We start from the raw sequence: 16,992 nt of genomic DNA on the forward strand, positions 1-16,992 counted from the left end.
CTATAGAGATACTGCTAATATAAAACAACACATCTAATTAGAGTACTAGTATGTAATGCTGCACTATTTAACTTGCACCTGCAATTATCTGCAAGGCAAGTTCACAATTTCTGTGTCATTTTAGAATTCGGTGAAAAATGGCTTGATACTTCCCCACAGGGAAGAATTGAAAATAGGAAGGTTTTTACCTCCACCTGCACTTACAACAATTACAGAAGTCTGTTCCAGACTATATTGTCCTATTTTGGAAAAAATCAGTTACTAGGTGCTGAGGTAGGTGATGCAAGAAAACCAAATGCATATACTCCTAAGAATTATGCTCAACATTTGCTTCAGAATCCTGTTTCATTAATATTGTTAACTAAACTGCAAGTTTACAAAGCTTGCTTAGCAGAAACGTAATTACTTGAAATAGTTGAGGAAAAAGTGCAACAAAGATAATTTCTAAACCATAAAATATGTCAAATGATAGGTGCATCTATCTCCTATAGGTCAGAAAAAACTATCTTTTCTGGAACTGAAAAAATACAGGATTAGTCTAAATTTGTGGTTTTCTAAATTTATGGATGGTTTATAAAGAATAAGGGGAGATGATCAGTGCCCCTTTCAAGTGCTAGACTAATGTCAGATATTCTTTTAAAGAAAATAAGGCAAGAGCAAAAGTAAAATGAACATGTTCAATTTAAATCTATTTAGCTTCAGGCTTTTTTCAATGAATTAATTTTGATTTAATTTAACTTTCTTTAATCCAACTTTTTTTCATTTGAGATTAATCAGTTAACCACTATTTTGACTAATTCACTTGCAGCATTTATCAGATTCCTTGCTGTGATACTGTGATTGGGTGTCTGGACACAGTCTGTATTTTCTTCTGTGTGTCTCACACTGAAGTCCATCTCATACTTGTGTGAAGAAATAGTGAGCAAATGCTTCCCACAGAAGAAAACAAATCTGAATGAGATTCGTTATCCAACTATTATTGCATGTTTTACAAATTTTTCATGGTAACATTGGTTAAGCCTTAGAACAAGCTGCTGAATTTCCCTTTGTTAGAAACCATGCATGATTGATTTTTGACTGAATTCTTGGAATAAATAGAGGAATATCTGCAAAACTTGCATTTTGTTTTGACTAGATGGTTATTTTTGTTTCCGTTATCCATTTACTAATCCATTAATCTGTTGTTTCTAATCTTAAAACACTTAATCTGAGGATAAATAAATTGAAGCATATTTCTCGCATCAGAAACAACTTTCCTAAGGTAGAGAAATTTGAAGTAATGCAAATTTCCTCTTTATACAAGGAATTCAACATTTAGTCATAATCCCAAACAGCATCTGTTTATTTTGTTTAGAAAATCAATATGGGAAAAGTTATCATTGCATTAAAAATATTGTTTTTAAAAAGTATTAATTTGCATTAATTTAGAAATATATTTATTTTGGTGTTAAATGCGAGAGATAATGCTATTTGACCTTTTTAAGTCATTGGAACAAAAGAAATGTAGCATTTCTCCCAGTACTGCTTTTACATTTCCCTCCCATCTGCCAACTACAGTTTAGATTAGACTGCATGAGCTGCTTTAGTACTGAAGAAGATGATATAGTTTTGTAGTTGGTCATGTATATAGTGAAACATTTTTGTCAACGTTTGCTACATGATAATGTTAAATGAAATTTCAGATTATAATGTTTTTCAGTGCTAAAAATCAGTTAACTTAGCAACCAGTTACAAATCTACTTCATCTTTGAGTTAGGAGCAGCAAAAGTGATTGAGGAGATTTTCACGATATTACTAGAAACATTTGAAGGAACCAAAGTTACTACATGTTATTTTAATATATTAATATGTCGCAAATACTTATAAAACATATATAAATTAAATAATGATCAGGGCATGAGTTTGAAGCTGAATGCCTTCACAATAATTCCTTAATCTTGATGAAAATTTTTGATTCCTGTTTTACTTTTTTATAACGACCTGAATAATCTATTAATGGGAGAATGACTGTTTCTGTACAATCATCCACTAGTAAGCTTATGTGAATAGGTATCTTTGAAATGTTCAATTTCTGAGAATACCATTTCATTTTAGCAGTTAATTATGTATCATCTTAACAAAAACACATTCTCCCATTTTCCAATCAGAGGAATTTATTTATGCAGAATGATATAGTAGATTAAGACCATGTCAAAAATATCCAAATGCTTAATACTGGTGCAAAATGCATGCTTTAAATTAATTTGCGAGTATGAAAAAAAAGCCTGATTTTGCCCTGAAAAATTTGCATTAAATAGTTGTTTGCAGATTGGGTGCTTAAATTAGAGCAGTACTTGATGAACTGTACATATTTCTGCAGTATGATGTTTGTATCTTTATTAACATTGATACAGGGTGTTGTTTGCTTTGATAGTTTTAATAATTACTTTTGTATGTACTGTACTGTTGAGTATTTTTACATTGTGGTTTGGCTTTTATTAAAAATTCCCGTCTTATTATATGAATGAATAATTGCAACATTCTGTAATAGAATTTATACTAGGTACAGCAGTGACATTTTGCACCGTTTTAGATTAGCAGCTACCAAGCGTAATAGAGCACTGTTACAGTCTGTACAAAAAAAACATCAGGTTGCAAGCTAGGATTTCAACAAGCTCGAGTCAGGAAAGTCTACTCCATGTTCTACGATGAAGCAGACCAGGCAGGAGTTTACCAGCAGCAAGTCATGAGACAAAGGTTTTGATGAGGTGAGGAAAGCAAAGGCAGATGCAGAGTGCAGGGCAAGGAAATGTAGACTGCTTCGTAGATCACTACAAGGTGGGAAAAATTATAATAGTAAATATGTGTAGTTAATGTAGGGTGATTGTTGTAGCAGATCAGTTAAGTGCACTGCATGCTTTCGGATTATATTACATGGTTATATTGCTTAGATTACTTTACATTGCCAGATTATTAGAAAAAATGAATTGTACAGGCTTCACTAGATCTTATAAAAACCAAAAGAACTGCGGATGCTGGAAATCAGATCAAAAACAAAATTGCTGGAAAAGCTCAGCAGATCTGGCAGCATCTATGGAGTGGAATAAGAATTAATGTTTCAGGTCCAGTGATCCTTCCTCAGAACTGAGCATTTCCAGCAATTTCTGTTTTTGTCACTTGATCTAATGTTGAATATAGAAAGTTTCATATTGCTAGATTTAGTTTGTAATAAGAAAGGAATGTCGTAAATGTATCTTTCCCCTTTTAGAATCCTTAATTTAAAGCTTTATGTAAATATCAAAAATGTGTTTGAAAACAGTTGTTTTGGGAGTAAAGGTGTTAAAACTTGAATCTATTATATTATATATCCTCAGAATGCCAAATTCAGCTTTAGAATATTTAAAGTTGGACAATCATGTCACATGATTCAGACGGACGGGATTTTATTCTGTTTTACGTTACAACTGGAAAAATAGCCTGATTCGGTAGAACTACATTATTTGCTGATTCCTCACAAATTAAGGGCATGTTTTGTACTATGATGGGGCAAATTCATATAAAATATCCTAGAAAGGATTTTATAACCAAAATTAACATAATTTTCCTCTCCACATAATTATTCTCATGTACAATTTGCTATTTTTGCTTTCCAGTTAAGAAGTATTGTAGTAATGAATCAGTTCTTACTGGTTTTGCCATTTATCCTCGCCTTTGTAAATGTTTATTCTACATCAGGTTTAAAATTTAGAATCTATTAGAAAGATCCTTTTGTTACAGCCGAGTTTATTTTCTCCATTGTGATTCCTATAATTAAAAACAGTTAAATTTCTGGGCAATACTGAAGAACCAAAACCTTTCAGTTCAGTAAAGTCATCCAATCTTGAAATAATGACATTGGTTCCATATAAAAACAGCAGAATTTAGACAGGTACTGAATGTAGAACCTCCTTTTTTTAGTCTGTTTGTCATAATGGCATCATGTCTAAAGGGTTAACACGAGTTACCTTTTCGGAGAATTAAGTCTGCATCTACTTCACATGCTCACATGGAATTGATAAAAATCGCCTACAAGAACTTCCCAAGAATGCAAGTGTGCTCCACCAACTGATATTTGGTGCTAATATCTGAAGTGGTGTTGCTGTGTTGGATCTAATGTACCAGTTCTAACAATACACAGTATTGGTTGGAGGCTCTGGTTATAATCTCAAATCTTAAGGAATTTATAGGAAAAAAATCTTCTGTTTGTAAGAGTAGTGTTGGTAACAGTTGCAGCCCTCTGTTACAAAGAGAACTGTGAAGAAAATGAATATGTGGGATCTATCATTAAAATTCTGAAACATATGTTCAGTTTTTCTGTTAAAACAGCTCTCTGAAGCTATATTGTAAGGGAATAATTTGTTTTTTGAAAAAAGAAAATTACTGTTCCCGAATTTAATTTATTCTTTTCTCCCTAATCTTCTGAAGTTCTAAGCTATCTCAATATTTCATTCTTTCAACAATATCAGCCTAGGCTGTAAAGGGTGTCTTAGGGAAGTTAGATCATGCCCTCATCCAAATTCACACTCTTTTACATTGATTAAATGGTGACCAAAAGTGAAAACTGAAGCTGATTAATTTCACTCCCTAGGCAAGTGTTGAGGCCAGCTGGAGCACATTTGGTGTACCTATTAGAATTTTTTTAAAAACCTGATAGAGATATTCTAAGTTATAAATAAGCTCATTTTAATTTTGATCTTGTAAACTGATTTGCCTACTACATTTATTCAAAGTGAGCATTACCATATTATCAAAATGGAATTTTGAAGGTCCTTATGGAGGTGAATGGGAACATGAGAGGCCATCAGGCTGCTTATAAATTTAATTATTATGTACCACTTCAGTTATTACTTCTGTTGGTGTTCTGCAGGAAGCCTGTGTCTGAAAATTATTTTGGGTATGGTGGGTTAGAATACATTGAGAGAAACAGTTTAGATTCTAATTATTTTTTCTCTTCCCAAGGCTTCTCCTGTATGGTATGTTATAATACCTAGGTCTTCCCATTCTGCATTTACTCAGAGTCATACGGCACAGAAATAGACCAATTTGTCCATGCTGACCAAGTTTACCAAATTAAACTAGTCCTACTTGCCTGCATTTGACCCATCTAACTCTAAACCTTTTCTATTCATGTACTTATCCAAATGCTTTTTAAATGTTGTAACTATACCTGAATCTACCATTGCTCCAGACAGCTCATTGCACAAACGAACCCCGCTCTTTGAAAAAGTTGTGGCTCAGGTCCCTTTTAGATCCTCTCACCTTAAAAATATGCCCCATACTTTTGAACTTACCCATCCTAGGGAAAAGATGTTTTGTTATCCACCTTCCCTAAGTCCCTCATCATTTTATAAACCTCTAAGATCACCCCTCAACTTCTATGCTTGTGAAAAAGATCCAAGCCTATCCTTTTAACTCACTCTGCAGGTACAGCAATACTGTGGTAAATCTTTTCTGAACCCTTTCCAATTTAATAATATCCTTCCTGTAACAGAGTGACTAGAACTGTACACAGTACTCCAAAAATGGCCTCAACAACATCCTCAATCTAATTATATCACCTTTCTGAAATACCAAAAAGTGTGAAACATTTTGATATGTCAATTTCAGGGGGAAAAATATCTTACAGCAGATATATTCATGAATACGGTTTAGTCCACTTGATTATTCACTTCATTAAAAAAACTGAAAATGGTGTTACTAAATGAACATAAACAAAAACAACTGACAAAGCTAGAAAAATGTCAAACTTTTTGATTGATCATAAGATGTGGGAGCAGAAATAGGCCAATCAGCTTGAGCCATTAAATGAAATAATGGCTGATCTGATAACCCTCAACTCCACTTTCCTGTCTTTTCTCCATAAGCATTCATTTCTTTATTGATTAAAAATTTGTCTATCTCAGCCTTGGAGATACCACAGTTGGAGGATTGTGTGCAGTTTTGGTTTCTTTACCTAAGAAAGGATATACTTGCCACAGAGAGTTCAGCAGAGTGTCACCCGGATGATAGTGGGGATGTTATGACTGTCCTATGAGAAGAGATTGGGTTCTTTTTTCACTAGAGTTTAGAAGCATGAAAGGGGAACTCTTAGACACTTCAAATTCTAACAAGGCTGGCAGGGACGATGATCCCCTTGTTGGGCGTTGAGAATCAGGGATTCACGGTCACAGGATATAGGGTAAGCCATATGGAACTGACATAAGGAAAACTTTCTTCTACAAAGGATAGTAACTTTGTGGAATTTTGCACTACATAAGATTGTGGGGGCCAATTCACTGAGTACATTCAAAAATAGATATATGTTTAGACTTTAAAGGCACCAAGAGGTATGAGGAGAATGTGGGAATATGGCATTGAGATGGATGATCAGCCATAATTGTATTAAATTGGCACAGCAGACTCTAAAGGGCCGAATGGCCTACTCCTACTTCTAGTTTCTGTGTTCCTTTTTGCAACAAAGAATTCCACAGATTCACTATTCTCTGAGAGAAGAAATTGCTTCTCCTCATCTCTGTCTTAAATGGCTGACTGCTTATCTGAGACTATGCCTTCTGGACCTAGACTCATCCACAAGTTTGTTTCTTGACAACCTGACTATAACATGCTTAATAAATAAATTTGTAACAAACATACAGGATCTGAACATTATCTGCCTAGCTATGTGTTACTTAGCTAGCCTAGCTTCTTTGGGACACTGAGTCACTTCTACAGAAAGGTTTTCTCTCTCGTGCCATTATAATACCAGTTGGCTTTTCTCAACATTAATTTCAGTGCTCTTAATAACTTTTTCCAAGTCACTATTCTCATATATACTACTTCAGAGTCTTCTGGAAGTTTCTTGCAGTGGCCAGAGTGCTGTTTTTTTCCAAAGACGGTCAGCATTTATTCATATCTGCTATTTACAACAGACACTATCAGAAATCATTTTTTTAAATGATGGAATGTGGCACCAACTGTGGTTGAAGCTCAGGATTGTTGTGGTCAAGCAATTAAATTTGCAAACACCTCTTAAGACCACATTTCTATTAGCTCCCAGAAACTACCATCAAGCAGATCACACTACTCTGCCATGAACATGTATGGCTTGGAATTTCGAGAAAAATACTGAAATTAATTTCAAACTGAATACATTTGGGCATTTAATTCCTTTTGAGACCAAAGTGTATTTACACTCCTTGACTGTTGAAAACCCGTTTACTTCTCATTTTTCCAATATATTTTAATTCCTTCAAGTCAAAAGTCAATACAACAAACAGTTTAAACTAAGATACCCCTTTCAAAGCAGCCAAAAAATATCAAAAATCCTATCTACTTCCAGACCTGATTTAAAAAAGCTTTATTAATCAAACAAACCAATCTTAGTTGATGGCAACTTTTGGAGAAAAATAGTACCTTTATCCACTCACTGGTTCTGACTTCATTCTTTTGGTCTTAGTTACTTGTTAAAATAACCTTGAACCAAGTGCTGGGAATTGTGTCATGTAAAGTAACATGGATTTTCTTCTACTGCATCACATGCCGTTTTTTGGACAAAGTACTTCCGTGCAGATCCCCAGACACACTCGAACCAATGCAGTGAGAAATCTAATATGCAGCATAATAGATTTCAAAGCAAGGAATGTTATTTTTAGACTTTAATTGAGTTTTTTTTATTTGCTTTCCCAAGCACTTGGTCTCTTACCTCACTGTCATTCATAGTTTCTCATTCTGTACTGAAGGACTTGTTCTGAATTGAAATATGAATTATTTTCTCTTGTTGGTATTTGCAGTAGAGGGTAAATGTTCTTTGGCCTTTCTGGTTTAATTTGCTGGTTAGAATATAGTATACTGTAGTATATTGGAATATTTATTTGTGAAGGAAAATAGCTGTAATTGTTGCATTGTGCATATTGGAACCAGAGTTGATGGCAGGTTAATATAACAGCAGCCTTTAAAGCAGAGCTTCCTAAACTGTGGATTGGTACCTGCACCCGAGCTGTCAGCTGATATTGTGGAGTTGCGAGCTCCCAAGTCAACAGTGGCTGCTTTGGAGCGTCGACAGAATGTTAATACTTTATGGCCTCTTTTAACTCATTTTTCTAATAGCGAATTGGCTAAATGGCTGATCCTTGAGGCTTGAATACTGTTTTGGTGGACCACTGTAAGGGTTTGAGTGGCGCAGTTCAGTGTCCTGGATTAAGAGACTTGGATTCAAGTCCCATCTCTGATCAGGGCGATTAGAAAATATCTCCTGTCCTGTATTGGTTTGGCAGCTTGTGGTGATTGTTCTGCTGGTCTGCATATTGCAAGGGATTTACTCCTTGGATAAATCCAGCAGAATAGGCTTAAATGTTGAGAATTATTGGGTCTCTCATGCTGTCTATGGCTACTAGATTTTTGTCTAGGAAGGAAGGTGAAAAATGTCCAGCATGGCTATTTCCCTTTCTGAAACTGGTCCAACATTTTCCTCGAGAGAGCAATAGACATTGTGTGCCAATAAAGGTGCTGCTTGTTCATTATATTTCTGAGTCATCACAAATTCTGCTGCAACCAGAAGTTGTGGGATTCCATCTATACATTTTCCCATGTTTTTGTGGTCTATGTCTCATTCAAGCTTCTTCGTGGCTTTTGAACTACATTTCGAAATGAAAGAAGAAGATAAATCTGTTGTGTGCAATATGCATTTTGGGACTTAGGAGTACTTGAACATGAGTGTGATATTAAAGAAGTCTTTAGCTTTAGAGCTTATTTAAAATAATTAACAAAAGCTTCAGAACCTAAGATGTGTTGACAGCCAGCTTTAACAGTTTTGATTTTCTGTATCCATTTCCTCACCTTATTTGAGAAAATGTCTTCAAGATCTGGTTTAAGAAACAACAAAAATTTTAGATTCTTAATGGACAATGAACCTTCAGACCTAATCTTCTGAGGTCAAATGTTGACTGAACTTAGTTGTCTTTTGCAGGATGCACCTGTGATGAATGCTAAATGGACAATTTTGATTAAAGTGGTGATTTTCCTTTTTTACATAACCCCCGAGAGGCTAACTCTCTTAATATTGTAAACAGAGTGTGGACAGTTCTCCCATCTTTGATCAAAAGAACTAAAGATAGCAACTAGTGGGTTCTTTTGTGGCTGTAAGAGGATTTATTCATTTACAATCAAACTAAAATTCCTTCAAGGTGTGAACAACGCTGATTATTTTAGACATACTGCATGTTGCTATGTGGCAGTTACTTTCTTGTTAAAACTATCAAAAAAGTTAAAGGTGAGTAACTTCTGCTCACTTCTTTAAAACACTGAACTTCCCAGTCAAAATTCAAAATGTTTTATCTCATCATGAAAGGTAATGTTCTGTTAATTTTTTAACACAACGCTAAAACTGAGAAACAGATGTGGGGAATATGTGTTCAGAATTTTGAGAATTTACCTGGGCTACAGATTTCACATTGAGTGTTTGGAGAATGCAGAAAATTCTTGGATAAAGTGAAATGTGGAGGTTAAATATTTATCTGAGAAAATTCCCATTAATATTTGACTATTTTTATTCATTCTTTTGGAAAGTTATTATTTTATGGCTGAAATGAAGAAATATTCGTTAACACTGCCTGCTTCCATCTTAAAAATGCTTAAAATGTCAAAAATAATTTGCAGGACATGAAGCAAATTAAACATTGTTTTGGATCTTGAAACATCAATGAATTAAATAATTACTTCTGTAACTATTGTACAGTAATATATTTAATGTTGAAAAACTCTGTAGGTTGTGGCATACAGCCTGCCTAGGAAAGGAGCATGAAGTGATGGTGTTTGGTGGGAGCAAGGATGATTTACTTTCCTATGATTCTGTAAGTATGACAAAATAATTGATTTTTTCCAGATTTTTCGCTTTTAATATAATGCAGGTAAAAGGGGGAGAAAAAAATGTATACCATGGTGGTACAGATGACTTCCAGTTGTGCAACAGCTACTGAGATACCTTAAACCCTCGGTGTTAGAATTCTGGGTGTTCCTCATTGTTGATAATTGTTTGATCCAAATTCACAACTACATGAGTAAAAGGGAAATACTACAAATGCTGGTGATTGAAATACAAACAATGTTTGGCAAATCATACCAATATAAAAGTTAGAAGCAGGAGTACATTACTCCGCTTCTCATGGCTGCTCTCTCATTCAATAATCCAGTTTTCTGCCTACTCCCAATTACCTGTCATCATCTTGTTATCAAAATCAGCGCACGTAATGAGAAGACAGATTATGATGTTTTAGGTGGCTACACTTTTATTAGAACTTTAATAAATGCTACATTACCTGCCGTATTTTTCCATTTTAATTTAAAATCACCTCCTGAGGATATATCCATTGTGGATAATTCTTGGATTAAGAAATTCAAACGAAAAAATTGACCAACCAAGAAAACCCTCTTAACTTTTTAACCATGAAAGGGATTTTAAGAAAATGTCATTGCCCTTATTTAACATACAAACATAGTTGGCTATTAAAGCTAGGTGAGACAGTTTGCGGATCGTTACAGTTTACAGTGTACCAGATTTGGAAACAATGAGCAAAATTTCTTATCCTAAGTATTACACCTCACTGGGGTAGCAAGCTGGAAACCTGCCATTCCCAGAATCATGGTGGATAAAGACTTTACAAATGTTCACAAAATTCCCCAAATTTACCTGTCTTTTGTAAGACGAAAGTTTACAGAAATTACACACCAGGTTCTGTACTTAATACAAATAAAGAGCTACAAGTAAACAATTATGAATCATTGACATTTAATTTTACTAATTAAAATTCTAATCCCCTTGAAAAAATGTTTGTGCACAGGAGAATTTTTATATCTGTCTATGTAGTGTGTGGAGGAAAAGATTGTGAAGGCAATTCAGTGGTCGCTGTTCACAGAATTTGCTGAGATTAGCGTCCTTGCTTGTCAGGACCTACAGCGTCTGAAACTTTCTTCGCTAGATAGTTTTACCTGTTTGCAGAAAGCACAGGGTGACTGGCTAACATTGTCTGACTTATTAAGAGCCACAGCTTACAGCAACCGAGGAGGCAAAATAATCTGATTTCCTTCAGATTTGAAGTTTTTTTTACTGCGAAGGAAAGGAAAGTTCCTTGTTTTTCCAGATGTTCAATGGCTTTTACCTAAGCATTCACACCCAGAAGCTGTTCAGTTACTTGGAAGACAATCACATTGTATTTAGCAGGCAGAAGGCCATTGTCATTGACAACTGGTTACCACTTCACAGACCAATCAGCTTTTTGTTGCTGACCAAATCTCCATGTAAACACATTCCCTGACTCCAGCTCATTTGTCGTAGCCATGCCCATTGCTTGAACAAACTACGATGCAAATAGCACTTAAAATGAAAATTCTCTTCTGTTGTAGATAGTCATTGCCTGGCATTTGTGTGCTGTGAATGTTACTTGCCACTTGTTAGCCCAAAGCTGATTGTCCAAGTTTTGCTGATCTGAAAAGTTGTGAATGGTTCTGAAAATTGTGCATTCATCAATGAACAGCCCTGCTTATGACCTTATGATGAAAGGATGTTCATTGGTGATGTAACGGAAGATGGTTGGGCTGAGGGACTCCTGCACATATCCTAGAGCTGTGATGAATGACTTCCAACAAACACATAGAGGAAGGAATATGGACATAATGATTGAACAGCTAGTGAGAGTAGGGGAGGAATACTCACTCATTTCAGGCAAAGAGCTGATTGAGAAAAGTAAATCAGGTTATTAGCAAATTAGCAATAACCTGAACACTGACACTCAGTTTGAGTTCTCCCAGGGCCACTCATATCCTGACCTAATCACAGCCTTGGTTCAAACATGGACAAAAGAGCTGAATTCTGGAAGTGAGGTGAAAGTGGCAGCCCTTGACATCAAGAATGCATTTGACCAATGTTGCATCAGAGAGCTGTAGCAAAACTGGAATTAATGGGGATGAGAGGACAAGCTCTCTGCTGACTGGATTCATACCTGTCAATAGGACAATGGGTTATGATGATAGAAGTCAGTCATCTGAGCTCCAGGATATCTCAGCGAGTTTTGAGAGGATTTGTAGCTCAGGTTGAGGTTCTGGATGTTTGACACCACTTTGACTGGGACAACACATCCATCCTAGAACAAGCCAAACAAAGACACGCTTGAGAATTCCTAGAAGCATGGCATTCCAACCAGAACTCTTATCAATAAACACATTGAGTTAGACCCCGTCAACCACCCCGAGAAAAAGAACAGGAAGTGACTTCACCACAGGAAATGACATCACTGACCCAAGAAAACCCGAACAATTAAATAGAAAGCAGGAATTATCAGCAATGCTTCATTTGAGGCCCACTGAAAATGTTACCTAGTAGGTGACGAAACATCTGGAAATGAACCTTGTAGCTTAGCGAGCAAACCTACATCCAGATTCAGGACATCTCAGCAGGGGTTTGTCAGGATAGTGACCGAGGCCCAATCATTTTCATTTGTTTCATGAATGATCTTCCTGCCATCACAAGGTCAGAAGTGGGATATTTGCTGATGATTAGTGCTGAACATTGTCCATCCACTCTCCTAGATACTGAAGAAGTTGATGTGCAAATGCAACAATAACTGAACAATATCCTGGCTTGGCTGAAAAGTAGCAAGTAACATTCAAGCCACTCTAATGCCAGGAAATAACCATCTCCAGTAAGAGACAATCTAATCATCATCCCATAACAGTCATGTTGCCGTCACTGAATCCCCCACTATCAACATCCTGGGAGTTATCATTGACACTTAGTAGCCGCAGTATATATTATCAGCAAGGTATATTGCAAAATTCCTCAAAGGTCCTTAGATGGCATCTTCCAAGCCCACAACCACTTCCATTTAGAAGCACAAGCACATCTGTGTATGCCCCTCAGGTCTCTCACCATCCTAATTGGAAATATATTGATGTTGCTTCACTAATGTTGGGTCAAAATCCTGGAATTCTCTTCCTAACTGCACTGACAGTCTACGTGCAGCACATGGACTGCAGCGGTTCAAGAAAGCAGCTGACCACGACCTTGGGATGGGCAATAGCCTATGTCCCATGAGTGAATTTTTAAAAAAATCAATTGGATTCAGAATAGGTACACAAATCATGTAGTAAGAAAACAATGTTGTGGATTAATGCAATATTATTGCTTGCAAATTAGTTTTTAATTGTTAGAAATGGAAAACAATTTTTGTCTGGTTCACTGAAATTTTCAACCACTGACTTGCACCCTGGTTTATTTGGTCATCTAAGTTAAATAAAGAATTTTGTTTGGATTTCATCTTGGAAATCTGTGAAACAAATCAATTTGAAGTAAGTTTCTAAATAGCAAAATAATACATCTTTAGGCTTCAAAACCAGACTTTTGTTTTTTTTTTGCAATCCTATATTTTTTAGTAACTTCTTCAAACAAAATTGTGTAACTATACAGACTATAATTGTAATCCAATTTATTTCTGTCGCAAAAAAGAATCGTATTGGACTTGAAACATGAACTGTGTTTCTCATTGTTAAATGTGCTAAGTTTCTCCAGCATTTTGTTTTCATTTCAAATTTTTACCATCTCCAGTATTTTACTTTCATCTCAAACTAAGCATTTAGTTTAGATAATATTTGGGGAAGTTAGAACAAATTTGAATAATCAGCTTAAATAAAAATGTAGCATTTATTTATGCTTTCATTAATATATTAGGCAATGTAGTTTTCTAAATTGTTGTTAGTGCACATCAATGGATAGTGGTGTGTTATCTGTTTTTCTGCTTTTTTTAAAACTAGGGTCACTGTAATGATGTGCTTATCTTTCAAACACAACCCTATTCACTTTTCAGGTAAATGTTAAAATTTCCTTTGACTTTACATTTTATTTGTAAGTTTATCCGTAGTTAATGTTAACCATTGTCTAATTTGAAAACTAGTAAATTATGGTCTTTATTGTTATTTCAAGGCATGTCAACATTGAGTGTGAGAGAAGATAGCTTAGAATTTTAATTTGAACAAACACATTGAAATGTTGAGTAGTTTACTGACCTATTGTATATATTAGTTAAAATTTTAGGATATCTAATAAAATTAAGGAAGGTAGTAAGAAATTCTTGAGCGCAACAACTGTGGGTACAAAATTTCAGAATCTGGTGCTGAAGTCAGTGGATGATTTGAATAACTTCAGGCCCTAGATCTGGATAGTAGTAGTGTTGTGACTTTGTCTCTGTGGAACAACTGATCACAGAAATTGAAATTTACAACCTTATAAACTTTTGTCCTGAGCAGTCCGAAAGCTGTCTTATGTTTCTCCTCTGTTCATGACTCCTCAAAATTGGTGGGATAAATGTTGCAGACACCCTAAAATGCTTCAGCACACCTTCAGTCTGAGTTTGTTTATTGGCAATGAGATTTGTTTTTAAGATCAGCATTAGGCCCAGTCAGTGAATTTCTCTGACTCTCATATTTAGTGGCTTTATGTAATAGAACATGTGGATGTGATCCAGAACCTCAGCACCTGTTTGGAATCTCACACTCCATTAATTGCAGAACTTTGTCATGCTGCTGCTAATTGATAGGGAAGATGTGAACCGGGAGGCTTAAAAATATATTGTACTTATCAGTTTTGTTCACCTATTTCAGAGCTGATGATTACAATAACAGCTTGAAATTAATATTTGTTACTTCTATGATCACTGGCAGTGGGTGCAGGGGTTTGACTCTGGATTTGCTTTCAGTATAGCTATAACAATCACTACCTGTTGTGAATCAAATTCTGAAATCATTGGACCTTTGGTAGCCATGGAAATTCATGTTTCTGCTTATCTACTGCACTGTAGAAATTCTGGTGATGTGTGCAATCCCAGATCTGTTTGTCTATTCATTGCCTTTCTATTTACACCAAAAGGGTTATTATTTCTAGCAGCCCATTTTAGGAGACTGCATGCAGTCACAGATATTTTCTAATCAACCTGTTGAGAAATATTATTACATGCCTCATTCTGTACTAAGTATGTAATAAGACCAATAAACTTTAGATCAGGAAGTTGACATGCAAAAATGAGTAGAAATCTGGCATTATATGTTGACTCAATTTTTTTTTACTTGAGTATGCACTTTTCACCTAAAGATCAAGCATTACTGACTGGAGAATGCACCACTCTGTTGGAGTAAACTCAGTGCTTTGTATTGTTCTAAAATTGGTAGCTGGTTTTCATTTGATCCATACACTCTAGCTTCAGTCCAACAATGCATATTCCCTGTTTGTACTCATGAACCTAATTGTTTTGGATTCGGTTCATTTGCTTAATGTCAGCATGTGTCAGACAAGGATTACCAGTTTGCATTTGTCAATATGTGGTCAGTTTACAGGATGAGATACTTTCTGTGGAGCTTCTAGCAATGACTGCAGTTGAAGGAGCAGGGACTCTGTTTTAAAGCAAAGTTTTCACAAGCACTTTAAGGCATAGCAAGCACAAATATCATTCTGTTTTCCCTCATGGCTATAAAGTCAGAGAGGTCTGTGAGAACTGGCCAATGAAGTGGATTTCACAATTGCTGGAATGAAGTCCAGTGAAGTGATCAGAAGTGGTAACATTGAGGATTACATTGTGATCTTATATTTGCACAATTATCAATGCTATTGTATTTCCCCCAGCCAAACTTACTTTGTACACCTTTCTGTGGTTTGTAATTAGACTGCATTGTAGACTTTGTATCATTTTGTTTGATCAGCATCAAAGTTTTAGCACAAACCTTGATACGCAAACGCCAATAATTATTTCTGTGCAAAGAATGACACACATGCATGATATATATCTGAAGCATGTGGTCATGAGTATGGTGCTGGAAAAGTACAGTAGGTCAGGCAGCATCCAAGAAACAGGGGAATTGACGTTTCAGGCATAAGCCCTTCATCAGGAATTAGGCTTGTGGGCCAGGAGGGTGCTGAGAGATAAATGGGAGGGGGCGGTGGGGCTGGGGGAAGGTAGCTGGGAATGTGATAGGTAGATGAAGTTGGGGATGAAAGTGAAAAGTCAGAAACGAGGGTGGAGTGGTTAGGTGGGAAGGAAGATGGACAAGAGGGCGATGCCGAGTCGGAGGTTTGGGACTGGGATAAGTTGGGGGGAGGGGAAATAAGGAAACTGATAAAATCCACATCGATCCCATGTAGTTGCAGGGTTCCAAGGCAGAAGATGAGGCATTCTTCCTCCAGGTGCTGGGTGATTAGGGTTTGGCGATGGAGGAGGCCCAGGACCTGCATATCCTTGGTGGAGTGGACGGGGCAGTTGAAGTGTTCAGCCATGGGGTGGTGAGGTTGGTTGGTGCGAGTGTCCCAGAGATGTTCTCTGAAACGATCTGCAAGTAGGCATCCTGTTTCTCCGATGTAGAGGAGATCACATCGGGTACAACAGATACAGGAGATGGCGTGTGTGGAAGTACAGGTAAATTTCATTTTGGATGTGGAAGGATCCTTTGGGGCCTTAGATGGAGGTGAGGGGGGAGGTGTGGGTCGAGGTTTTGCTCTTCTTGTGGTGGCAGGGAAAGGTGCCGGGAATTTGGTGTGGGCTGCTAGAGGGAATGGATCTGAAACGCAGATGGGGTGGGTAGGGAACTATATCGAATGTCGGTTGGGAGTACCTGGCCTAAGGGAGACAGGATGGTGTCAAGGTATGCAGCGATGAGGGGCAGGAGCAGGTTCAGACAATGGCATCAACCAATTCCATGCCCCATGGTTGAACATTTCAACTCCCCCTTCCACTCCACCAAGGGCATGGAGGTCCTGGGCCTCCTCCATTGCCAAACCCTAATCACCCAGCGCCTGGAGGAAGAATCTTCCTCTTGGGGCCCTGCCATCACACAGGAACAACGTTTATTTCACCAGCTTCCTCATTTCCCCTACCCCCTCCCATTTATCTCTCCGCACTGCCCCTCATACCCCTCTTCGGCCCACAAGCCTCATTCCTGATAAAGGGCTTTTGCCCCAAAACT

The 16,992-nt window shown here is 36.7% G+C and overlaps 1 protein-coding gene across 3 annotated transcripts in view; it reads left to right on the forward strand.

The window, feature by feature from the left end:
* The window catches only part of LOC140476222 (kelch domain-containing protein 1), an 81,305-nt gene that overhangs the window by 63,389 nt on the left and 924 nt on the right, over positions 1-16,992 (forward strand). For 2 of the 3 annotated variants that reach the window (XM_072568475.1, XM_072568476.1), the window contains 2 exons: positions 9,761-9,845; positions 13,798-13,850. In XM_072568475.1, coding sequence (XP_072424576.1) covers positions 9,761-9,845; positions 13,798-13,850 — 138 coding nt within the window. The remainder of the gene's footprint in view (positions 1-9,760; positions 9,846-13,797; positions 13,851-16,992) is intronic. The other variant, XM_072568477.1, reaches the window with a different exon arrangement.

The sequence above is a fragment of the Chiloscyllium punctatum genome, chromosome 4 (assembly GCF_047496795.1).
Source record: "Chiloscyllium punctatum isolate Juve2018m chromosome 4, sChiPun1.3, whole genome shotgun sequence".
In the NCBI taxonomy this organism is placed as follows: Eukaryota; Metazoa; Chordata; class Chondrichthyes; order Orectolobiformes; family Hemiscylliidae; genus Chiloscyllium; species Chiloscyllium punctatum.